The sequence below is a fragment of the Phyllostomus discolor genome, chromosome 5, assembly GCF_004126475.2.
Source record: "Phyllostomus discolor isolate MPI-MPIP mPhyDis1 chromosome 5, mPhyDis1.pri.v3, whole genome shotgun sequence".
Lineage (NCBI taxonomy): Eukaryota > Metazoa > Chordata > Mammalia > Chiroptera > Phyllostomidae > Phyllostomus > Phyllostomus discolor.
In genome coordinates, this window is record NC_040907.2 from 168758240 (window position 1) to 168784978 (window position 26739).

At 46.2% G+C, this 26739-nt stretch overlaps 1 protein-coding gene across 5 annotated transcripts in view; it reads right to left on the reverse strand.

The window, feature by feature from the left end:
- The window catches only part of ATE1 (arginyltransferase 1), a 106574-nt gene that overhangs the window by 74113 nt on the left and 5722 nt on the right, over positions 1 to 26739 (reverse strand). For 2 of the 5 annotated variants that reach the window (XM_036027413.1, XM_036027411.1), the window contains exons 3-8: positions 26498 to 26560; positions 24083 to 24186; positions 21745 to 21996; positions 18774 to 19003; positions 16796 to 16924; positions 15761 to 15889 (exon numbers count right to left, since the gene is read on the reverse strand). In XM_036027413.1, the coding sequence (XP_035883306.1) occupies positions 15761 to 15889; positions 16796 to 16924; positions 18774 to 19003; positions 21745 to 21996; positions 24083 to 24186; positions 26498 to 26560 (907 nt within the window). The remainder of the gene's footprint in view (positions 1 to 15760; positions 15890 to 16795; positions 16925 to 18773; positions 19004 to 21744; positions 21997 to 24082; positions 24187 to 26497; positions 26561 to 26739) is intronic. The other 3 variants (XM_028512422.2, XM_036027412.1, XM_028512421.2) reach the window with 2 other exon arrangements.

The following is a 26739-nucleotide window of genomic DNA, read 5'->3' on the forward strand; positions in this document are numbered from 1 at the left end:
AATGCATTAAAACTGAAAGGTTTAGGCCCTGGCTGGTGTAGCTCAGTGGATTGAGCACGGGTTGCAAACCAAAGGGTTGAAGGTTCAATTCCCAGTCAGGGCATATGCCTGGGTTGTGGGCCAGGTCCCCAGTGGGGGCCATGTGAGAGGCAACCACACATTGATGTTTCCCTCTCTTTCTTCCTCCCTTCCCCCCTCTCTAAAAAATAAATAAAATCTTAAAAAAAAACGGAAAAGTTTAAAAAATGGTATGCTTCTGAAAATAATACTTTACTATCAGGTATACCAAGAAACACCTGTATCAAGTATAGGTACTCCCAGACTGGGAGAAGATACACAGAACACACATGTATGTGCGAGGACTCATGCCCAGTGAACACAGAGAACTCTCACAATCAGTAAGGGGAAAGACGTGAGAACCCCGTTTGTTAAAGGGCGGGGGTGCGCACTCGGCTTTCTGCCCCTCCTGCTGGGCGGGCAGCCGCGTCTGCCTGCACGGCGCCAGGCAAAAGCAGCCGCAGCACTTTATCAGTATCTCAACATCTTAAACCTTAATGCAAACCTATTAAGAGAAGTTTTTAAAAGTACTTCGGGTTTTATTTGTTAGCTAAAACGTGCAAAGGACCACGACTTACTCATCTACACGTCCCCACAACCTCCTACTGGAACGTTAATTCCCAACATGACTGGAACACGTTAGGGATTACATGTTTAGACAACCGGATGAACAGAAGAATCACCCTCCACAGCCAAGGAGAAGAAACTGGGAGCCATTCTAAGCATGAAATTTTGAACTCATTCTAAAATGACCATCACAGAAAACTTTTACATACGTGTGTGTGTGTATTTGTATATATAAACATACATCATATTTAGAGAGCTACACAAATACACTCCCTATTTTAACACATTTTTAAAAGAAGAATTCTGCTCTGGGTAAATAATCATGTATGAATATACATACTTTACGTTTATACTATTAACTAGAAGAAAATCAACTGCTTTCTAGTCGTGCGAGCAGTTTCCTAGCGTTGCCTGGCACGCTAAGTGAACCGCCACAGCAAAGACTCCGGCTCCCCTCGGCCAGACCCGTCACCAACAGGCAGCGCTGCTCACCCGTCAGGCCATGACGCGGGGCCGTGAAGCCTGAGGCCCCCAGGGCTGATGGGGAAGCAGGCTGCAGACACAGCCACGGAAGACAGACGGCGCCGGGGACACGAGCGTCCCCGCCGCAGGCGCTCTGCCCCCACCGAGACGTGCTTAACTCGTTGCGGGCAAATGTCTCACCGCTCTCCGGAAACTGAAAGCATATTTGCTTATGGAAAAGCAACGGTCAGGAGCCTCTGACACCATCGGAGTTTTCCTCTCGCTCCCCGTCACGAGTTCCAAGAACACTGTTTTCCCTCTGAGCAGTCTGCCGTCTGGCAGCGCGCTCCCTCTCCGGCGGCCTCTTAGGGCCGGTGCGCCCGGCTGCACGCGCGCTCGGTGCGTGTTCGCCGGCCTCGGTCCCCGGCACGCCGCTGGGCGGTGGGTACTTTCATAAGCTGGGTAGCTGCACAAAGCACGTTACAGACCACGGGAGTCTGACACAGCTGATTTCTCAAAAGCAGCCTCTAAGAACAGGCAAGAACCTCGACCACCAGGGTGAACATTCAGAACATCCACAGTGCCTTTGTCCTCAGTCCCAGTGCAGCAGTTAAGAAACACACATATAAATCTTCCCCAAATAATACCTCCGGAGGGCTTATGCGGTATAAAAGTAATTCAAAGACTAAAATTTCATGCTGATGAACCAAACTGAATGGTTTTCAGTATTACTTTTTTCCTGTGAAAGGACTCATTCGAATTTAATATTAAAATTTAAAACATATGCAATCGTTTAATTTAAACAAATAGCTGAATTAAAATGGAAAAACAAAACAACAAAGGAAAATATAATTTCAGCTCCTGGATGGCCAGAAGTACCACGTGCCTGCCCTGGACCTCCTTACTCCAGGTGATGCCTAACGGCGTCTCATTCCCCTGCACCGGGCACCTCGGGTTCAGTCGGTGACCACCTAGCCACGCCCTGCCCGTTATTTAACACTCACAACAGGCCCACTGCACTGCCCCCCCCCCTCAGTTTACAATGAGGAGCCCCACAGGACGACAGCTGAGGAGACAGGAACCTACTCAGAGCCACACAGGTGATGAGCGGGAAGGCTGAGGTCTAAGGCAGGGGTGTCTGATTGGAGTTCGCTGTCGCCCTTGACACTGCTCAGCTTCACGGCATCGACAGTCCCACCCACAAGGGAGGAGACTATGAAGGTCAGGAGCACTGCGTGACAGTACTGGTACCATCTTCATGCCACTCTGTAATGATTTACCGCTGGGCACGTTTGTCCACACGCAGGTGGTTCGTCAAGAAGCAACATCCCTTTCCTGCCAAACATCCCATTTCTCTCTCTCGTTACTCAGCTTTTGAAACACAACGAAAGTGCGTGCGTGTTAACTGGAGCAGTTATTGTTATATTAAGTTATACCTTAATCAGAGGTCAATTATCAAGTTATTCTAGAATTCCAGACATTCGAAGCAAAGATAAACCCCAAAAGAAAGCAATAAAAGTTAATACAAAGTTAATTCAAAGCATTTCCTGGTGCTTACGCCCCCAACTCACAGAAGAATCCCTCAACCTCCTTCTGCCACTTCCTCTGGTTACTTTACTAACAACCAGCGGGGAGTCTAGTTTCTGAGACATTCACTAACCCTGCCGCCCCTCCCCTACCCCCACTCCGCTTTTCCCCAACACCATCCCCTGCTCACCACACTGCCACTGACTGTTCATTATGCTGACCATTTGATGACCGTCGCTGACCCCTCCCTCTGGCCCCAGGAAGCGAGCTCCACAAGAGCAGGGGATCTTCACCAGACTTACATGCTAATTATCAAACGCCTCTGGAACAGGGCCTGGCACATGCTATGTGCTCGATAAATATATTTTTTAAAGATTTTACCTATTTTTAGAGAGAAGGGAGGGAGAAAGAAAGAGGGGGAGAGAAACATGGACTGGCTGGCTCTCGCATGCACCCCCAACTGGGGACCTGGCGCACAACCCAGGCGTGTGCCCTGACCAGGATGCAAATCCACGACCTCTAGGTCTGCAGGACACCCAACCCACTGAGCCACACCAGTCAGGGCACTCAACAAACATTTTAACAAACACATTAAGCAACCACAAATTCAAAAGGTAAAGTGCTGAAACTGGGCGAACAGGCACAGCAAAAATGGATGGCAGAAGGAGAAAGATTGCAAGGGTCGTTTCAGAGGAAACAGCAGCAGGCGGGGGGCGTGTGGCTCAGGGACACGCGAGAGCAGGGCAGGGCCCGCCCCGCACTCTGCCTCAGAGGGCAGGGAAGAACACAACCCATTCGAGAAAGACTCACTCTCTGGGATCTGCGTACATAAAACTTTAGCAATAAAGACGTTTCCGTTATCTGGAAAATTTGCTTATGCTGACCATTTCATTCATGGATGTCAGTTATTCGACATAAATTATTTAGGCCCACCGTAACTTTTCATACGGTAAGATGTGCCACAGTGTAAAAAGCACTTAAATTTGTAGACGTTACTCCCACTGGTCACCCACGTGATCTTGGACAAACCACTTTAATTCTCCAAATAAGGGAAGTCAACCCACACAGTCACTAGGGCCCTTTGTCTGATGCATGACGCTCTGACGTTTTGATCTGAGACGGGTTTCTGGAGATTATCGACCAAGGCAGACGTTAAGGGAACAGGTCCCCAGGGCCAGCTTTAACTTGACCCCTTTGCATCGCCCCCCAAACCGGCATTACGCGCAGAAGACCGCAGCGCCTCCGCTCTGACTTACCCACGTGCCTCAAAAGCTCTGATGACCTGACTGCTGTCAGCACAGTCTCACGACGCCCTAGGACAGAGCACAACCTGAAGTGCCCTGACTTAGGCCATGCTCATAAAAAGTGGCTTTTCTGTTTGAATCACACTAATAACTGCCTACGCCCTCTATTTTATTCAAATAAGTTAGCCCTGGCCTTAAAAATACATTAAAAATAGTTCAAAATGCTCAGAGCTTGCCTTCCTTCAAATTCAGTTAATTATACGATGGAGTTAGATATTTATAAAATAGTTCATGCCTATATGTGACTGTCTGTTTGCGTAACAAAGGAAGCGTCAGTCTGATACAGTGAATACTTTCCTAAACATAACTTATTATTTTCATAGAGTAAAACTATTAAAAAGGGAAAAGGAAGCTAAAATCTTCTGTTAAGTTCCAGAAAACACTTAAGTCTTTAACAAGCCAAAATCATTTGCAATCACCATATCCAATGCCTCGATGCAAGTCACCCCTAACAAACGGCAGAAGGAAAGCAACTGCCCACACTCCACAGGCTGGGAAACTCCACGCTCACACCCCACACAGGGACGGTCCCCGCCAGGACCCAGGCGCAAGCCTCTTCTGGATCTCGGGCGCCACCTGGTGGCTGGAGTCGCAACACTCCAGAGCTTATTATCTCCTTGTGTATCTCCGGTGGGTCCCAAAGGACCCACTGGGACTTTCTCCCCCATTTAAGACCACATTTACTGTCTAACCATATATGCGTAACTATAAAATAACGTTCCCCAAAATAAGTATCCATCAGAAGCGCAGGTCTCCTTACATCTGGGTCTCTCACGGGAAGTTCTCTGAACTAATTTAGGAAACAGTTTCCACGGAAGCACAGTACCTGCACCAAGTTCGGGGACTTGTTCTCAGACCTCCGAACAGACAGGAGGTCGGCAGGGACAAGGCCAAGGGCTGGCAGCGCAGAGCTGGGCACAGGAGACACTCGCTACACTGTTTACTACCTCCGGGGAGGCTTAAAACTTTCAATCTTGCCGTCTCTTTTAAATTACAGTGCCATCAGACCGTTCAGGCTTACTTACTAACCGTAGGACTGTGTCTTTCAAATATGTGAACCGAACTTTCAAAAAAAAACCTTTTAACCTAAAACTTCTCTTTAAAAAGTTTACTAATTTTTTAAAGCCTTTCAAAGATCTCTTCTAAAAACGAATGGTCACACTGCAGACATCACGCGTCCACAAACAAGCAGAGAAGAGCTGTCCCGACGTCATCCGCCTGGCTGTGTGGACACCAGCTCCGTGAGCTGCCCCGCGGGCTCAGAGTGCTGCCTTCCACACTCCGACCTGAGCAAAGACGGGGCGCTCTGCAGCCCTGGGCGGGGGCGGGGGAGCGGGAGGGGAAGGGGGAGGAGGAGCGGCTCCAGTGCTGACAAAGACGCCTGCCCCTCGGGGCGCACCCCTCTCCCCCTCCACAACGCTGCCTTGTTTCTAACGTGCGGATGTGCAGTGGCGGACGAAGAATGAAAACAGGGAACAGGGGTGACCGTGATCCCAAGAACCTTCACCTGCCCGACTAGACTGGGAACGGCTTTCTCACGAAGGGAGTCCTTCTGCAGTGAAGATCTCGTTTAAACCACGTTTTATTGATGATGCTATTACAGTTGTCCCAATTGTTCCCCTCTGCCCCCCTCCACCCAGCACCCCCCTCCCTCAGGCAATCCCCACACCACGGTCCATATCCGTGGGTCACACATGTAAGCTGCTCCATTTCCTGCACTGTACTTTACACCCCAGGGCTATTCCGTAACTGCCTGTCTGTACTTCTTAATCCCCTCGCCTGGTCACCCGTCCCCCGATCTTTAGCAGGGACTCACTGAGAGCAGGCAGGTGTCCCCTGCAGATAACAAAGCCACGGGACAAACAGTTCCAGAAGTCTACACCGTGGAGGAAGAATGAAGTCAGGGGGTCGCAATCCAAGGGCGGTGGCTGTCCAACACCTCACCCCAGGCCCAGGGTCACAGGCGATGAAGAGGGGCACACCACAATGCCACCAGAGTCCTCCTACTTGACACTGGATACACCCCGGTACACGGCCACACAGTGACTTACAAGCAAATCACTCAAACCAGGCTTATTTCCTGTCCTCCCTCCCTACACTTCAGGTAAGAGTCAACTTCACAAAAAAAGGTACATTCCCCCTAAAATTTAAATCAACGTTCCTTCCATTCTGTTACGAGGGGACCATGATATCGTACACACACTCACACGTACAAGACACATCACATGCCCACCCTACAGAGGGCAATCGGGCGCACCGCAGCCTTCCTCCGCCGTGCAAACAAAACACACTCGTGCACCAGGCGGACGGACGCGGTCCCGTTCCTTGCTGCTGAAGTATTTTACTAAGACAATCACCTGGATTCGGTCACTCGATTTCACAGGGCAGGTTCACGTTCTCACTGAGAAAACCGTTGAGCCATCAGAGATGCCATCGGGTACCTCTCACCCCCACAACCTGCACTGTTCATCGTGTCCCCTGCTGTGAGGGGTGCGACAGCCCTGTCATCTGCGCCCCCCCTCAGACCGCTATTGCTCACTCCCTCTCACGTCACTGACGCCACCAGCATCAGCCACTCACATGCCATAAAAGTGCACGAAATAGAAACGCACAACAAAGTTCGTTCTGAACACTGGAGCCCACAGTCACAGCGGTTATCCAAAACAAGACGCTTCTTCCTAACATCTTTTCACCAACTTAAAAATTAATCGGGGATGTTTCTCACGCGCTGTCAAAAGCCAAGTGCGATGCTGCACTGCCAGAGTGCCTGGGGAAAGGCGCTTGCATAGTGCCCTGGGGTCTAAAGGGTGTGTCTCGTGTGACTAGGAAGTTAAACACAAACTGTGAGGTCACAGAACTTGTTAATTTTTTAGGAATGGTGAATACTGTGGTTACGTAGAAGAATACACTGTTTCTTAGGAGAAGCACACAGAGTATTTACAGGTGAAGTGTTATCTACAACTTACTAGTTTGGCCAAAAAGTCAGTTTAGCACTTTTTTTCCCGTAAAATAAAAGACACATTTTTCATTTTCACCAAGAACTTTATTGACTTGGATATTCTGAGTGTGTAGTCCATCTCCTGCATGGCAGAGCATTGACTGTTCTCAACTAATGTCTCGATTTGGATCGCTATCAACTCCAGCTGGTCTACCCGACCATGGAGCACCGTCCAGTGAGAAATCTCCAGCACGAAACTTACAAACCACTTTGGACACATCTGATTAGTCATGGCACCTTCTCCACACACTGCACAGATCTTTTTTTGTGTTTCAGCTGTGTTTTTACCTTCCTTGAAATAATAAAGCATAACATGCCGAAAATGTTACAAATTTTCTTGCATTTTCAATATTAAAATGGCTACACAAAAATTCATGGATTTTGATGTTTTTCTACATGCACACTGCCATGACAGATGTCCCAATACAATCTAACAAAATTATGTCAAATGAAGTTGGACAACCAAGTGCTACTACAGCCATCTTACAAAAAAAAAACTAAATGAACATTTTGGCCATCCCAATACCTCCAAGTGATTCCACTTAAAAAAGAGAGAGTGAGAGAAAGACAAAGCAAATCTGACAAAGTTAACCACTTTGTGTTTAACTTTGAAACACAACTTTGAAAGAAAGTTGTTTTCTTTCAACTTTTCTGCCCATAAATTTCTAAAGTTTCAAAGTAAAAACCTGAGGGAAAGGAGTCACTACCACTAAAAGCATTTAAAGGATACAAGTCACTGTCCTACTGCTCCGCCCACTTCCCTTCGTGTCTGAGAGCCCGCCCCAGATCTGAGAAACCACCACCACCAGCCGAGGCCTGAGAAGTGCCACGAGACCCCTGGGGCTGCGACGAGACCCCTGGGGCTGCAACTACGGCCGTTTCCAAGCGGCTTCAAAAAGCTGAGACCGATTTTTATTATTCTAAGGAGCCAATGGCACTGAACAGATATTATTAGGTGATGTTATTTACGTTCGATAACAGAACAAGTAAAATTTCATCTAAAAAATCCCCAAGCTGGTTTTATATTATACTATACAAAAAGTGGGTCACAAATTATTCCCACTTTATTTTATTGACATTGTATTATTTTTTGAAGATCTGGTATCTACCTGCATGATTGAAAACAGTCATGGAAACAAACATAATGAAGTAATTTACAAAGTCCTATACAATCTCGCTATCTTCAGTTATGCGCAACTCTTCTAATGATGTTACCAGAAAGGACTGAGATGCTATTTTGGATATCAAAGCAATCTATATTTACTTACCTTTTCATCAAATCTCTCAAGAAATAACCTACTTTACAGACTGTTATTTCACGGTTACTGACCGAGTTAGAATGGATTTCATGCACTGATATGGCCACTCCAAGTCCCAACCTAGTGTGCTGGCTGTTAGTTAAATGTTTTACAAGAGCAAAACCCATATTTTCTTGAAGGTGATTTAGTTCTGCTCCTTGTACTAACACAACCACACCACAGCGCGCCACCGGATGGAGCTCTGTGTCTGAAGCAAGCACTCCCAAGGGCGCCCCGACAACACGGCGAGTCTTGTTGATGAACAGGACAAGACACTGAACCTCAGGCCGGTGGGTGAACTGGAGAGGAGTGGGAACAGAGATAGCTCAGAAGAGCCCTCTTGTGGTAAGAACACACCTCAAAGACTGACCTTCAAACAGGCCAAAATTTAATCAGATCGGATGATCTCTACATTCTTGATTTGTGCCCGAGGGCACTGTTGGAGGCGACAGAGCCAGCAGCCAGCAACCAGAGGCGCCTCGGCGCTGGGTGTGACACCCACAGAGGCAAACTTCTTGACGAAGAGAACAGAGATCGGGGAAAGAGACAAGGAGAACAGGACCGAGGCCAAGGCATTCCAGGGAGACTCTGCAGTGTCCAGGACGGAACCCCAGGGCGTGGTGTCCTGCGTATAAATGCGGACTCTCCTCTCTCCCCTGACCCGATTCTAAAAGCGAGTGCATAAAACAGTATGTATATAACTGTATGGCTGGGACTGTAACACATACAGAAATAATATAAACATTTGACCGTGACATCATACAGGAGGTGGATGATGTGGATAAAAAGGGGTGCCCCAAGAAACCACAAACCCCTAGCTAGGCAGGTCATGGTGGGGAGTCCAGCCGCCACCCCCACCCAGCCTGTGACTTCACTGGGGAAAGGTTTTCAGGCCAGCCCTGTTCTGTTCATTGTTTCTCTGCATCCAAGTTAACATACCTTTGAAAGGCCCCCTTCCGGGCCCCCCCTTCTAGAGCGTGACCACCCCTGAGACTGCACATCATCCCACCTACCCTGGACTCCGAGCCCAGCCGGGCCTCCCCCACCTCCACTCACCCCGTCCGTAACCTCACACGCGGGAGGGACCTGCAAAGACGACTCTCCGAAGCACCTGCAGCCCTGCTCCCCGGCACCTGTCAGCAGTCTCGGCCCAAACGAACTGTCACAGAACAAACACAGTCCACCCAGTTCTCCCGGCAGCACCCCACGCCCACGGGGAACCACCCACCTGTTCCCCATACAAAGCAGCTTGATGTATATTTCTTAGATGTCACATATACGAGAGATCCTACAGTACTTTTGTTTCTCTGACTTACTTAACACCCTTCAGGTCCATCCATGTTGTTACAAACACCAAGATTTCTTCCTTTTTCATGGGTGGAATATCTACACATCTACATATATACATAAATGTATATGTACCTGTATATATATATCGCTCAATATATATACCACATCTTTTCCCACTCTTCCTTCAGTGACCTCTCAGGTTGCTCCCACATCCCTGCTACCGGAAGTAACGCTACAGTGAACGTGAGGGCGCACCCACCTTTCAGGTGCACCCACCTTTCAGGTGCACCCACCTTTCAGGCAGTGTTTTCATGTCCTTCAGATCAATGCTCAGCACTGGAACTGCCAGAGCCCATGGCAGTTCTATTTTTAATTTTTGAAGAAACCGCCACACTGCCGTGGATAAAAAGGGGGTGCTGTAATCAATCTAGGTGAAAGCAGCCTCCCAGGGTGATCTGGTCATAAATCACTAGCTGGGCAGGCCGTGGCAGGGGTCTATAGCTTCACTGGCAGCATAAAAGGTTTATCTTTGCCTTAAGCCAGCCCCGTCCTGTTGTTCTGGTTTCTAGGTTAACACACCTGTAAAGTGTCTCTTTTTCAGACCCCTCAGGACTTGCTGCACTAGCAACAGCACAGAATCTTGTTAACTATCCTGTAATCCAATCCCCACCTTCCTTTCTCCCATGCTCACGTAATCGTCCTTCTGTTCCCTGCTCAATTCCAAACGCATAAAAGAAACTCCAAACTGTCGTTCTGGGAAGAATTCTCCTCACTCTGTTGAGATCTTGCTTCTAGGTGTATCCTCTGTTTAGCTCAAACAGACTCTGATGAACTTCTTTGAAAGTTTCTCTGCAGGTCTGAGCATTCTTACATCGATAGTGCTAATGCAGTGGTACCTCGGGACTAGTCGCTAATTCGTTCTAGAACTTGGGCCAAATGATGAAGTGTTTTCTCTTGCTCGACCAAGCGTGATAAGACCCGGGCAAGTGCCGAGCGCTGCAACATTTCTGTCTCGTCAAAACGCAACAGGTACAGGGTTTGACTCATTCTGAAGCTGGCGAGTACCGAGATGTGACTATATTAGACGAAATAGGTTTTTAAACAAAAAACCTACCATGGCCGGGTAGCTCAGTTGGTTGAAGCATCATCCCAATATGCCAAGGTTGCCGGTTCCATCCCCAGTCAGGGCACATACGAGGACCAACCAATGAACGTATCAATAAGAGGGATGCCTCCCTCCCTCTCTTCCTTCTTCCCTTCCCCTCTCTCTAAAATCAACAAAAAAAATAAAACAAAAAACCCTACTAAAGATAAATATAACCCACAGAATGAAAAAATATTTGTAATCATATACGATAAGGAACTTGTATTTAGAATACATGTAAAGATCCCTACAACTCAATAATATAAAAACAAATAACCCGATTAAAAATGGACAAAGGACCTGAAGAGATACATCTCCAAAGATATACAAATGGCCAAAAACCACGTGAAAAGACGGTCAACATCATGCAAATCGAAAGCAGGAAGAGATCACACCCACTAGGATGGCTAAAACTAAAACTGGAAAATGGAAAAAAAGCAAGTGTTTGTGAGCACGTGGGGAGAGTGGAATCTCGAGTATTTCTGGTGAGAATGTAGAATGGTTCAGCGTCGCTTTGAAAACCCGTCTGGCCACTCCTTGAAAGGTCAAAACAGTGACCCAGCAACGCCACTCCGAGGGCTACACCCAAGAGAAAGGAAAACTATGTCTAACATAAAAACCTGCACACAGATGTACGCAGCACAATTTTCCATAAAAGCCCAAGAACGGAAACCCAGATGTCCAGGAACAGGTAAGTGGAGAAACAAAATGTGGTGCGTTGTCTATTCACACCATGAAACATGATTCAGCGTAAAAAGAGTGACACATTCACACACACTACACCACGGGTGAACCTTGAAGACCTCAATGCTGCGTGAAAGACGCCAGTCAACAACAGACCACACACTCTATGATTCCATTTACATGAAACGTCCAGATCAGGTAAATCCAGGGACAGGAAGCAGGGCAGTGGCTGCCCAGAGCTGGGGGCGCTGGGGAAGTGAGGAGTGACTGCTAGTGGGGACGGCGGTGAGAATACTCTGCAGTTACAACAATACAACATTTATTATTACACATTACGTAATAACCCCCCAATACAGTCGCACAACCCTGTGGACAAACGGAGAAACCACTGAACCGTTCAGCTGGAAGGGATGAACTGTACAGCATGTGAATTATATCTCAATAAAGCTGTACTAAAGAGAAAACAGCAGAGAGTCTTGACTTGCAAAGCATTGCTTCATGCTGTTTCTTTGAGACTATATTCAGTGAGATGACGAATCAGCCCACATGAAAAACAACAGGCTTCGTAAGTCTTTGAAGACTCCATGTCAATTCAGTTAGCTGTCAGGCACATAAATGCATGACTGATCCGGAAGTCACAGGGGTTATCAAAGCCAAATACACCACCTTGTACGAAATCAAAGTGGTCTACTGTCAAAATGTTTCCATCGGTACACATTTTTTGTACGCCATCTGACCATATAAAACGGATCATTATGGTAAAATTATTGGGTCACATTAATGTAATTTGGTCACAATAGAAATTATTTGGTCACATTAAATCCATTATATATTTCCATTTAAAAACAAGCTCAAATCACATACCCAAGTTCAGTACTACTGACGGGAGTAAATGTAAGTTAAAATGTACAGTAACTGCATTCAAAGGGAAATAGAAATCTGAATGGCTCACAATAAAATTTACCAGCACGGGCTTTTCATTAAATGCTATCTTCATCTTTCTTAAAAAAAAAAAACACCACTTTTAGAGTAGAGATTACTGCCCTGTAACATGCATTGTTTACATCACACATCAGAGTTGTACTGTAAGACAAGTTTGAGAAAACGTGACCCAGCAGGACACCAGGAGATAAAGCCTGTCTCCGAGCCTTGCGGGACCTCGGAGCCTCCGGTGCTGACCGCCGGGCGCTGCTGTCCGGCCACGCCGTCACACGCCCAGCTGTCCCTCAAGCTCTCACCCTCGGCCTGCCCGGCACAGAGCGCATTTCCTGTCCCCGAGTGCACACTTTCTTCTCCCTCTTGCACTTCTCACCCAGATAACGTCACCACAATCTACCTGGTCACCCAAGCCAGAAATTCGAAAAACAGACCTGGGCCCTTCGCGCTCCTCCCTTCCCAACTGCCCAGACGTCCCTCAGGTCCAATACCGAATCCTCGTCCAGTCTACCTGCCCGGTGTCTGCCGTTGCCTCTTCCGACACTGCCAGTCCCGTCAGCCCTCATCACCTGGGCTCCGCCCGAGTCCCCCCTCCCTGGACAGAAACCTCCAAGCACCCCTGCCACCAGGGCACCGCTCGGCAGCAGGCAGGGGGCCCAGGGGGCCGGAACGCCCAACAGCGTGGTGGGAAGCCCTCCCCCCGCCCGTTGAACACGTGCGGTTGAGCTCAGGACCCTCTCCACCTGGGCTCTCGGGGCGGGCACGCAATCACATGGCCACCACGAGGAGCGGGCCTTCTCACAGCTGCTGGCTACGAACGGGGACGACCCTGGGCAGAAACCCCTCTGGAGAGAAATTCACCCTGACCCAGCAATCTGGAACCCTGTAACCATCAGGCACTGAAGAAAGCACAGGAAATTCTACGCACAAGGGTCCTGCTCACTGCACCACTGCACGGGGTAAGGGCTGGAAAGACACAAACCGACAGCAATGGAAGCCGACTGGGGAACCACAGCATCTCTACAGAGAGAGCACCGTGACCCAGGGAACGGCAGGATGACAGTCTCCGCGTGCATGGTCCCGCAGCGGCCCCGAGACGTGAATGAGTCTGACACACTGCCTCTGTGTCAGGAAGAGGGGAACGTGTGCACGTGTGAGTAGGTGTGTGTGTGGGAACAACGGTGTGTACTATAAACCCTATGTCAGAGACAGAGAAACATATACGTGTACACATACATATAAAAGCAGACAATGAGAGAAACATCTGTCACACACACAGATACCACACATATACTCACTTATACAGTAGTTTCAAAATAAATCAAAAGAAACAAAACTAATTCCAAAATAGATCATGCAGTTTCTTTAAAAAGTGCTATCAAAAGCATAAAAGAAATCCGTTCTAAATTAAAAGATGTTTAAGGGAATATCAACCTTGCCCTGGCTGGTGTGGCTCAGTGGATTGAGCACCAGCCTATAAACCAAGGGGTTGCTGGTTCGATTCCCAGTCAGGGCATGTGCCTGGGCTGCGGGCCAGGTCCCCAGTTGAGGGCATGCAAGAGGCAACCACACATTGATGTTTCTCTCCCTCTTTCTCCCTCCCTTCCCCTCTCTCTAAAAACAAATAAATTAAATCTTTTTAAAAGAAAAAGAATATCAATCGAATGTGATGTACAGACCTTATGTGGATCCAGATTCAAACAAACAGATTCAATTTGATTCAAACAATTAAAAAGACATATTTAAGAAAACTAAAGAAAATTGAACATGTACTGAATATTGAATGATAGGATTATTGCTAATTTTGTTGAGTATGGTTATGGTACTGCAGTTACACATTTTTTAAAGTTTTTAACTTTTAATCTGGAGCAGACTTCCCTCTCTTTTTCTAAACAGGGTGGGGTTTTTTTTTCCACTTCTTATGTATTTAAAGAAACGAGGTACACTGCCTTATAGAATTGCCCAGATGTCACTTTAATATACTCCTTTATCCTTCATATTTTTTGTGAACTGGTCATTGTATCTGTAAGCTTGTGGCTTCCGGTTCAATTTCTCAAGAATTTCCCATAAGGGGCGCCGTGTACGTCTTACACACAGTCCTGTTGCTGAGAAGGCTCTTGTCCCGTTCTGGCCTGGCCGTCTTGTCCGAGTGGACTCAGACGACGAGTCCCTCAGAGGAGCCTCTCCGACCTCCCGCCCCGCACGCGGCGGGCTTTCCGCACGAATGCAACAGCGCACCGGAACCGCACTGGACCTGCTCCCCGCCTGCCTCCCGGTCACACCGTGAAGCTCTCTCGCCAGGAGCCCGGTCTGCAGCAATGGGGTCCCTGGGGGCCTGAGGCCTGAGGGCACCGTCCTGGAAAAGCGACCTTCACCCAGTAAACACACGGGATCACGTCGGCCCGTTCTGGCCCAACCATTACACCCCGTGAGCAAGCAGGCACACAGCCAGCATCCCCAGGGTGCTGGTAGGAGGGAGCAGTGTTCACAGAGGAGCCAGCCCCGCTGCGAATACCGGAGGGAGCTTCTCGCGCCCGGCAGAATCCTTCCTCTCTGCGAACGCTCTTGCCCTCCGCTGCGGTCCGAGTGGGGAACTCACAGAGGGCTTCCCAAATGAGAATGTGCGCACGCATCACCTGGAGACAGGGTTCAAAATGCAGATTCAGGAGGTGGGGGCGGGGGGCTGAGAATCTGCACAGCGGAGGCTGTTGGTCTGCACACCACACCTGAACTAGCAGGGCTCTGGGAGACCAGAAGTCAGCCCTCTCTTGGGATAGGCATTAACCCCTGCCTTACTAATCATCACTTTTAAGTTAACACTTTCTGTCATTAAAAAAAGAAAAAGTCAAAACTTTAATTCTTCTGCGTCTGTTGGTATCTTTCTCCTAACACATCACTGCCCCTCTGTGACAACTATGCAATCTCTCATTCTTCTGAATCTCTAGCCTAAAAAAAGAGGCCCTTATTAATTGCTTGTGAAATGGTGCACTATATACACCTGAAACTCATATAAAACATTGAATGTAAACTGTAATTAAAGAATAACACTTAAATTTAAAAATAACGATGCTCTATGTAATCTCAACACAGTTATGCTTTCTCACTTGCTCTGAGGACGTCTGTTCACCGGTCCGTCCTTCCCATTTGGTCACCACTTCCTTGAGGACAGGGACTCGTCCCTGCGGCCCGTGCACCAAGGCCGGCAGAGAACGAGCACCCGGTGACATCTGCTGACTCAGCCCGGGGACAAGACACAGATAAAGACACAGCATTCGGGCTCCTGGACAGAACACTGCGCAAGAACGCCTCCTTTTCCTGGGGACTCCGAATGCTTACCTGTACGGCTACTTTCACGACCAGCAGCGACACACACCGAGAGCAGAGAGGAATATATGCCCCCCTAACGGAGTAGAACCCTGGCGTAAGAACACTGCATTATGCTTCTTCACAGACAACCCCATCAACATAGGAGAAAACGTTTAACAAAAGGTACCTCCGTCTTCCCACATTCATCAGGCGAATCCTGGTGTATGGCCATTTGATACTTGACATACAAAGAAAGTGACTGGCTGAAGGACGACTTGAACTCTGGGTCCTCAAAGGAGACAGGGACTAACCTCACCTTCAGAGCAGGGAAAATACAAGCAAATGCTATTGAAACATCTCCACCTGGTGACATGCTTCTGAAGGTGAGGCTAGAGTAAGATCTCCACGAATCCGCTTCCAAAGCTCAGCACTGGCAGCGTTCCTGGACTGATTCAGCCCTGGAACGAGCTGATGGCACCCAGCCCGCGCCACCCACTTTATACTCCTGTCTGTGAAAACGCTAACTCACTGAGGCCAAGGCGATGTGTCTTTCTTTCGTTTTTTTCTCTACCCACCTAGCGCGGTTTTCTGCATGCCCTCTAGTAATGCTGTTGCTAAGGGTGACGGCCACTACCCCTGTCACCACAATATAGTAAGTGAATCCAGCTTTTTTACCCTTCCAGATTTCTCCTGGGTAATTTGATTTATAAAATTATAAGCAAATGAGGACTTCTGTTAAAATTTCTATCTTATTTTTCCAGTTCCACTCAGTTGAAAATGGGTAGCACATCAACAGAGTAAGTTGGCTGTTATGAACACTTTCTCCACGGGACTAAAACAGAAATAAAGCATATTAACTATGTTGTGTAAAGTGTGCCTGCTACAAAAATGTAAAGCTTTTTGCATTTTTCTCATTAATATTTGTACTTAGTGTTCTATTCCTTTTAGATAAAGGCACCTAAATATAGTGACTATAAAGATAGCTGATTTGATGTGTTACTTTTCCACTCTGAAATCACACATGACTGGCACTTAATCGTGGCACTCAGTAAAACTTGCACTTTCAGAATGTCCACTAACCCAGTCCCATCTCTTGGCAGATATGCTGCAAACTGAGTACAAACAAATGTACCGCAAGTAAACCCAGAATTCATACCCAGAATTCATATCAGTGGAAGGGAAAGTTCCGCTTGCCCAGAAAAATTACGCTTGGCCTGCTGACCTGGCTGATAGTTGGTTTATCAGGTGGTTGGTTGTGAATAACCATCTGGTAACGTTTATAGACCTGGTACGACTCCAGCATTGTGGCTTTGAACTGAGAACTCGGTGGAGATGATCTCACCAGCCTCACCTTCAGAAGGAGTTAAAACACAATGTTCATTAATTCATTTGTTTATCCCATGACTATGCATTAACGATTACTCCCATCCGAAAAGAACCAAATGTTTCAATACAAATATTAAAGCATAAACATATAATATTTTAACATTAAAAATCAACAGGTAGTAAATAAATCTAGAAAGTTATTTCTCCAATGTATAGACTCATTAAGAAGGCAGAGAGTGCTGTCTAAACTTTAAGACCAATTAGAGTCTATGACCAAATTATGTCAGCCCACCTCTGCTGTAAAACGACAGAATACTTCTAGTACTCTGATGCAAACACCAATAAATACCCTTTGATCTTAGCTGCATGCAACTCACCTTCAGTAAATCGGTCAGAAAGACTAAAAATGTGAATATACATTTTTGGACACTCTTTCACGAGTTACTGCTGACACTAAACCACCTTTTTGATAACTCTAAAAGACCAAGTGTTCCCAGGTCACAGCATAGTTAAGAGTGAAGACTCTAAAGTCACATTTCCTCTCCCCAAATCTTACTGTCACCATCTTGGTCAAGAATATGAACCGCCCTCTCTGCGCCTCAGTTTACCCACGTGTACAATGAGGATGGGACGGAAACAGTAACGGCAAACAATCACAGCTGACGTTTAACACGAATTATGTACTGGCCAGCTAAAATGTGTTGGCACAACAGGGGAGTAAAACAGAAAATCAACAGCAATCTAATAGAAGGCCCTAATTAGTGGGAAACTTTTCCCACGTGCCTTGGGAAGAAACTCTCCTGTGAGGAAAGACTGGCCCCCAGTGGACGGACGGCCAGCCTGGACCTGCCCAGGGTGTCACTGCAACAAAAACGTCAGAGCCGCCGGCTGCAGAAGTGACGTGCCGGGTGTGCGGGTGCTCTGGGCACACTACCACTTACGACCACAAGACACGGGACTCCTCCTAAAGTGTCTGAAATGGCATGTTGATTCCCTTTACGGTTTGGGGAGGAGAAAGTCAGTAACAAAGAGCAGCCAAGGAATTATCCTAGCCAAAGCTGTTAAACCTTATGTCTGATGATACCTATCGCCCTAAGGTTTAGACTGTGTCCGAGTCAGCTTTTAATATCAAATGTCTAGTGGTAAGTGATGTTCTTAGATGATATTAAGCTACAAACTCCAAGGCTGACCAGTTACTAATCATGTATGAGAAAATGGCTAATGTTTTAGGAAAAAAAAAATACAAATGAATACACTGAGAAATCTAGACTTAATCTGGAACATAAATCACTTTGGAAAAAACAATGGGGACCCTCTAAAAGCATTCACATGAAGCGGAACTGGTTCGGAGGGACCCGAGGAAGAGTTCACGAGAGCGGTGCAGTCTGGCGCTGTGTCGTGGGTGCCGGACCTGCTGGCTCGCAGCCCGGATCGATGCCGTCTGCGACTCCGACCAAGATCAGAGTGTCAGGGGAGCTAAAACAGTGACTCGCCTAGTGCCATCTGTTCTCTTTCACCATCTACACCAAAACTGCCAAAAATAAAATTTGTAGTATTTTTTGTTTATCTTTATTTCAATCAAGGGATAGGAAAAGCCAGAGTACTTCATACATTGTAACACGCTAAAACTGGAATTGCTTTTGCAACTTCAGTCAAACTGCCTATTTTTTCATCTTAAAAAGAAGTTTCTCTTAAGTAGCAGCTGACTTAGTAAATACCAACGTTACTCTGTCCCAATGAACTTTAATCTCCCACTGATCAAACAGCAACATTATCAGTGGATTAACATAACCTCAAATGAAAATACACAAGGGAATGGACAAAAAAAAGAAACAATAAGACAAACCAAAAAAAGTATATATTCTTCAAAGTACCTCTAATTTATGGGACGCATCCTCCGGTAAAGACTCAAAGATCAAATCTTCGAGCGCTTTGGGCTGGTTGGACTTGGCCTTCGGGGGGAACGAGGGCGGCGGTCCCCGTGGAGCCTGCAAGCCCGCATGCTCCCCGGCTGCGTTCTGCTGCATGAGTTTCAGCCTCTTCCTTTCCTTCCGGATCTCCTTCGCTTTCCGACACGGGGGCTTACTCAAATCTGCCCCCTTGCCTAAAGAGAATTTCAAAACATTAGATCTATCACATCTGGCGCTGGAGATCGTTTTTTCAAAAGTCTCAAAGATTCTACTGAGTCCACAGCGTTCCAACGGTCGGGTCAGCTTTGGGGTCGCTGCTGCGGGAGGGTCCAACCCACAGCCCACGTGACGCACGCGGCCCAACACAGAATTGGAAATCGACTTAAAACATGATGAGATTCTTTTGTGATTATGTGCCGCACTGTATTTAGTGTGTGGCCCAAGACAACTCTTCTTCTTCCCCGGTGGCCCAGAGAGAGACACCAAAGGCTGGACACCCCTGCGAGGATCCTGGGACAGAGCTCTAGCTGACCTTAAAATTCTCCCTTAGAAGCAGGAACTGCCCAAGAAAGTAAACAGGCACAGAACTTTTCGGGCAGCTCTGATGGTCTGAATCTCTCACTTTTAAAAAATATCTGCCTGTTCTCTGCTTCGGAAGTAGAAAGAACACAGTCGAACACCTTCGCTCAGGGCACTGCTGGCTCCGGCCCGCAGTTCCGGAAGCGCTGGTGACACCCACGCACGCTCAGCAACCGGGTGTCAGTGAGTGTGATCCCAGAACACCCTGGGGCAGCTCTGCCCACGAAAGACCACCCGTGGGTGTCTCCCTCCACCTGACTGAGGAGTCACATACTAGTCAGCTCTGATTAATCACAAGTTCTGTTTCTACCAAGCCTCTTTAAAATATAAAACTTTTAGCCAGCCAGTGTGGCTCAGTAGGTTGGAGCACCGTCCCACGCACCAAGGATTGTGGGTTCGATGCCCTGTCAGGGCACATGCTTGGGTTGCAGGTTCAGGCCCCGGGTGGGGCATGTGCAAGAGGCAACTGATCGATGTTCCTCTCTGGAATCAATATGTACTTAAAATTTAAAAAATTTTAACTATTATACACCAGTATTTTAGCAAGTACCCTTTATAATCTATTAAGTCATCCTCAAGGAAGCTATCCTGAGAAAATCCTAAGAGATACAGGGAAATAACGCAAATGAAAACCTCAGAGTAATCTAAATGCCCAGTTATAGAATTACTATACAATTTTAACAATAACTAACAGAATATCATAGTCATTAAAAATGCTTTAGAAATGTTAGGGGGGGTCTGTCATTATACAATGTTAAAAATAATTCCAATTATGTATGAATATATATATTTAAAATACGTCTCCTGAAAAAACACCCACCACCCATGAAGTAGCCTAGCCCATCCTCAAATAAATAAATTGAACCCAAACCTGATTAAGATATACGCCCTCCAAACAGCAAAAAAAGAAAAACAAAAACAACCGAATCCTGGTCAAGGGTCGAGATCAACTACCAATCTCCAGGCAGGCAGGCAGGCAGCACGTTACACCGCCCTGCAGACGGTTCTGGGCGAAGGCAGGGAACAGCAGCACCAACAACCCAAAACAAACCACTCGGCTTCTGTAATGAACAGCAGCCAATCAGAACGTGGGAGCTGATGCGCACACGTGTACAAACTGGAAACTTAAACACTGAACATTCAGTAGCAGGAGGGCATTTTATTTAGGTGTAACAGTACTGTGAATGCTTTTTGAAGTTCTTCTCTGGTGGAGACGCATTCTGGAAGGTAAGATGATAAAATGCCTGGAATTTGCTTCGCTATAAAACTGGAAGGAGACCCAGACGTGAGCACAGATGAAACAAGAGTGGCCATCGTGAGCTAACGATTATTTCCAATGGGGGGAGGGGCAGTTCATGGGAGTTCATTCTGACATTCAGTCCATGTGGGTCTGTTTGAAATTCTCCAAAATACACTTTTAGCTCTGATACATGGTAATTTTTACAATAAAATATTAAAAATAAAAGAACTAACCCTATTGCTCGAGAGTAAAGGTTGAAAGACATCTAAATCACTAAAAACATTTTATTGGATTATTCTTATTAGGATGAAATTTCAGACCAACATCAATTTAAATGCCATGAAAGTCTCACATTAAAAAAAATTCAATAAAAACACAAAGTTTTCTGTGCTTTTACACATGTAACAAATAAAAACTAAAACAGTATTAAAAGTCACTCCCTTGGATCTTTACATATAAATAAATATTAAGAGCAAATTCAGGAACTCAAGTATAGTCATTGAGATTATTTTACGATAACTTAAAAGAATCATATATACACACTCATGCACATACACAATAAACCCATTCGATGATAAGTAAAATTCTTAAAACTAATTCTTTTATCAGTGAAAATATAGAAAAAAACTTACCTTATTAAAGGTGAAGTTAAATATCAAAATCTGAATATTTTTAAAGTAAAATTTATTATGATTAAAGAAATCTAATGATAAAATGAGGAATTTTACAATGTTTGTATTTTAGACAAAACACCTAAAATTTACTTTGTCTTACTCAATACCAAAAATAAAAATGTTCAGCAGATTTTTTCACATAAATTTGGATCTCAAACCTCTAGGGCCCTAAGACAGTAAGAAAAAATGGAGCACTTTTGAAATGTCTGTATTTCGTGGTAATAAGGCCATTCTGTCAGGCTTAGCAAACATGGGAGTTTTTAAAAAGGTGTTATTTGTCCACCTAAATCCAGGTAATCAACTGTATAAAAGAGACCTTAAACGTTAGGGATTTCATGAGAAAGCCACACTTTCGGCTGGCGAGGACACCCGCGGGCGCTCTCTCCAGCACAGGGAAGAGCGTTTCGGAAGACCCTGACGGGACCGGTCCCAAACTCACTACCTGGCTTCGGAGCCACGGGCACTGCGACCGAATGGGCCGGTTCCCCCGAGCCCAGCTTTGCCCTTTTGTCTTGCGACTGAATTAATCCACTAGATTCTTCTTTCTTTGCGCTCTTTCCTTTCTTCTCTTCCCGCTCCAGGCTGTCTTTGAGGTTATCGCCGAGCTTTTTAAGGTCGCACTGTATATCCAATTTATTGATCAATGCAGCGTCACCGGCAACGGCATCCTCCATTGGGGGCTCCATAGGCTCATCTGCGAATCAGAAGAAACCGAAGCCCATCAGCCAGATACAGTCAAGGTACATAAAGGAAAAAAATGTCCCTTATCCAATGTGACAGAAACTACTGCGTGTCCACCAAATCTCTCCTCGGGTCTTCCAAAGTCGCGGAGCTGCAGTCGGGACTGTGGCACCTGAGCGACAGGAGGAGTTGCCAGTCCCTTTGCAAGTGGTGGCCAAGCTCCCACCAATAAAACATAACCAACTGATAGGTGCCTCGCTTGCTCTAAAAGAAATTTGTGACCCTGACCTTCCAACCTTTCCCCTCCCCACTGGCCAGCTGAGTAAAAATCAGGGCGACCCTGGAAATCCCACGAAGAGAGTCCCAGAATGGCCGACCTGGAACACGCACCCCAGGCAGCTGTGAGAAGGACGGACGCCTGCCATCTGTTTAGTCACTGCGCTTGCTGTCCCTCTGTTACCGTTACCCGGGCCTTTATCCTAATGAGTGTGTCACTCCTATTAAGTAAACTGTAGACACAGATGATTCAGAAGACCATGTAAGTCAAATAAAGAACCAAACATAAAAGCTACATGAAAAGGCAGGCAACCATCAATTACACACGGACAGCATCCTCAAAGCTTATCTGAATATTAATTTTTGAAACTCAGAACATGATTCCCAGCCAATGAAAAGTTTATATTGACTACTGAACAAAAGCTGTTTAACCCTGACGATCACGTACTGACAATGCTAATCCAAGCTGCACCGAAATTCTGATGCTGCCCACGCGCCACCCGCCCCTGAACCTCCATGGCCCTGAGCCTTCTGGCCTCTTTGTCACCCCAGCTCTGCCAAGTCTGCTCCAGGTTGTTCCGAACCCAACCACCTGTCTTGCAGGCCGCTGCCTCTCCAGGGCTAAAACTGGGACTGGCATCCTCGGCCCTCAGAGCACACTGGGGAACGGCTTACCAAGCGCAGGCTGGGCCGGGAGGCTCCCAGGACCAGGCATTTCCTAGGGCAGAGGTGAGCAAGAGCTCAAAGAATGGGCAGCATCCCCAATTCTTATGTATGTACTTAGGCACTACTTATATATAAGTATTTGGGGTTTTTTAGCAACAAAACTGAAGATGCAAAATATCTGTACCCACAGTTAATTAAATGTTACTAATTGTCTTTTAGGGAATTCACTCACAATTCAAAATTTACCAGACAAGTAAGAAACAGAGTTCCAGGCAATGTAATTTCCTTAAGCAAGTCTTACTTACACAAAAAACCTGGGCTTTACTCAATAGTGAAAGTGCCCCCAGGCTGGCGTAGCTCAGTGGATTGAGCTTGGGCTGGGAACCAGTGTCCCAGGTTCGATTCCCAGCCAGGGTACATTCCTGGGTTGCAGGCCAGAACCCCCAGCAACCGCACATTGATATTTCTCTCCCCCCCTCTCTCTCTATCTCCCTCCCTTCCCTCTCTAAAAATAAATAAATAAAATCTTTAAAAAAAAAAAAAATAGTGAAAGTGACAGTGCAATCTTACGTGAGCTGCATATAAGCACCTGTGTCTCCAGAGACGGTACCACTTTCTATCTACCTCATAAGGTACCACTGCGACCAAGTAAGCTAAGAGCTGTCAAAGGCATTATGAAAACTAAAATCTCAATGAGTCCAGGATATCACATCTTAAAAATAATCCTAAATCTTTTTCCCAAGCTAGACTCGCCCTAGCATACATTCCCCATCTCCCTGATTTGGGGCCAGTGGTCACAGTAACAGCAGTCCTAATCATCATCATCATCGTAGTAACCGTGGTACCTGATTAGAGTAAGGACCCCCCTTTCCCCTACCTAACTTAAGAAGGACTGAAAGTGAGAAACTTGAAAAGATACACATTTGAAAGCCCTGGTTGGGTAGTTCAGTTGGTTAGAACATTGTCCTGATACTCCAAGGTTGTGGGTTCAATCCCGGTCAGGGCACATACGAGAACAATCCGTGGATGCATAAACGAGTGGAAGGAATCAACGATGTTTCGTTTTTTCTGTGTGTGTGTGTGTCTCTCTCTCCATGAAATCAATCATTAATTAAAATTTTAGAATAAATAGTTTTTAGGACCCCATCTCATCTTACCCTCACAATTTCCTCTGGAAATCTCCCCTTTAGCCAGAAATTTCAACATTTTTTTCAAAACTTTCTTGTGAGATTTTGATGGCTGGAACTGTAAGGGTCGGCACCTAGGAAGGCAAAATAAATTAGAAGAGTGAACCCACACTTTAAAGCAATAAAACCAGCTATGAATAGTATCCACGACAATGCAGCACAACTCATGCTGGAAATGTATGCCTGGATAAACACAGGGCTTAATGGAGCCTCTAACTCACCCCAAATCACCGTAAAACTGGTCAAGGAATAGGAAAAGAGGACGTAAACCACCAGGAAAGAGAGAATGGGAGAGAAGCTGGAAGGCGGACGAACAAAGGCTAGCCGACTTAGCAGACCACACAGAGGAGAACCCTAAACCAACAGTGAGGGAAGCCACAAAGATACTGGATTTTGTCTGCATTACCCCTTAAAGTCTGAGGGACTGGCAGTACCCTAAATACCCCACAAGATATGCAAGAAGGTGGGTCTAAAACTAGGAAGACCCCCTGAAAGTCTCTTTTGAAAGCAGTTAGATGTCAGGTGCCCTCCCCCACTCTGCACAGCTGATTTCCTATACAACCCAGCAAAAAACTGCAAAGTTTTAGGAGAGAGTAAAAAACAGAGCCTCTCGCATGAGGGACACAGCACAGGTGAAGGCTATGGAGCCGTACTGGAAACAGGAAGCTTAAATGAAAGTCTGTCTACTGGATGCTGAGACCTGAAACCCGCTTCCCCAGCCCAGCCCCAGAGTACCAGCCGGGCACCTCCGAGAATCAACCGATGAATGCGTGGCTGGGGAGAAGAGCAAATTGATGTTTCTCTCTTTTTTTTTTTCTCTCTTCTCAGATACACACATATCAATTTAAAAATATTAAAAACAATTTATCAGAAACCACATTCTGCATGTGACAAGCACCTAGTCAATTACAGATGCTTTGTATTTTTCTTTAACCCACTGAACTGGCCTTTTCTGGTTACAATTCCCAGGGTTCAGGCCAATCAACTTCAGACTTACTTGAACAGAATTGTAGCCGTAAACCAGTAATCAAAATTGCTATCTGAAGGAACGTGACTTCTGCCTTTGAAGATGTCACTGCTCCATAACCACGCAAGTTGAAAGGGCCCAGCACTGCTACTCTGTGATGTTACTCTTTGTGTAATAAATGAGATGCTGTCAGCAAACCAGACAGACATCCACCCTCCTCTTTACCGTCCCAGGTCTGTGATCAGTTAGAGGAGAGAACAGATTCTTAACCAGCAAGCAGTGGAAATTTGGGGGAATCTGTGATCATTCTAAATGTGTCCCCTCCCCTGTTCGATTTGCTTGCAGGGAGGGCCTGTAGCTTTCATCAAATTCTCAAAACAGTGCACCAAACAGTAGGCACAGGTAAGAGCGATGGCCATGAGGACCAGTCAGAAAGTGGATACAACCGTTTGCTTTTTTATTTAAAGTATACCCCGTACACACACGCTAATACGGCAGACAAATGCTTCGCACTGTTAACGTCCTCTCCCCATTCTGTACGAGGAGGAAGAGAAGGGGAGAGGGAGACAATGAGGGAGAAGAGGATGGGGGCCTTTATAATCGAAGGAGAAGGGAAAATCTTTCCAAGTTAGGGTGGGATGAAGAGGGCAAAGGGTAGACCCAAAAGATTATGAGCAATTAATTGAATGCTTTATAGGAAAGTAAGGGTTTTTAGTTTAAGTTTTCCGATGAAGACAAGCGGACTCCAGATGCACGTGGTGGGTCGCACTTCAGCCTGCTCCAGATCCCTACAGCACCGCGCGGGTGCGAGCACCGAGTCGGGAAATACAGTAGAGCAGGGGAAGCCCTGAGCTGACACCTATGAAAGTTTGACATCTAAAAATAATTTCAGTATTTACCAATATTTTCCAACTATTTCATGGGATCACCGACTGGACTGGCAAATAAACAGGTATCTTTTTCATATATTTATATATGAACCAATTAAACACTAATAAAAGCTACAGATCAGCATGTGAATATAGCATCAGTATGTACAAAAGCCTTAACTCACTTGCTTTTGCATATAAAGAATGTCTACCTAGAATAAAAATTAACACTTAAAACAAGTAAGATTCTACTAAAAAATTATACACAATCTTCTTATTATAGAGCCCCCTACTAGCAATCAAAATTCTTAGCACATGCCCTGACTGGTGTGGCTCAGTTGGTTGGGCATCGACCCACAAAGCCAAAGGTAGGCAGTTCGATTCCCAGTCAGGGCACATGCCTGGGTTGTGGGTTTGGTCCCGGGTCAGGGCGCGTATGAGAGGCAACCAATCGATGTTTCTCCCTCACATCAATGTTTCTTCTCTCCCTTTCTGTCCCCTCGCTTCCCCTCTCTGTAAAAATATATAAAATCTAGAAAAATCTCTTACCTGATCGTGTACTGAGGACAACATGTTTCATTCATGACAGGCTTGTACACGTACTTCCCACTTCTAAAATTATAAAATAGTTTGTTAACTTCTTACACCTTTCTCATATATGCCAAAATAGGTTAGCACAGAAGCACAAACTGAACTAGGGTAACAATCTAATCAACAGTGCAAAAGCACCTTTAGGTTTACTCACTCTTCCTAAGCGCAGGAATCCCGCCCCATGGGCAGTCCGAGGGCCA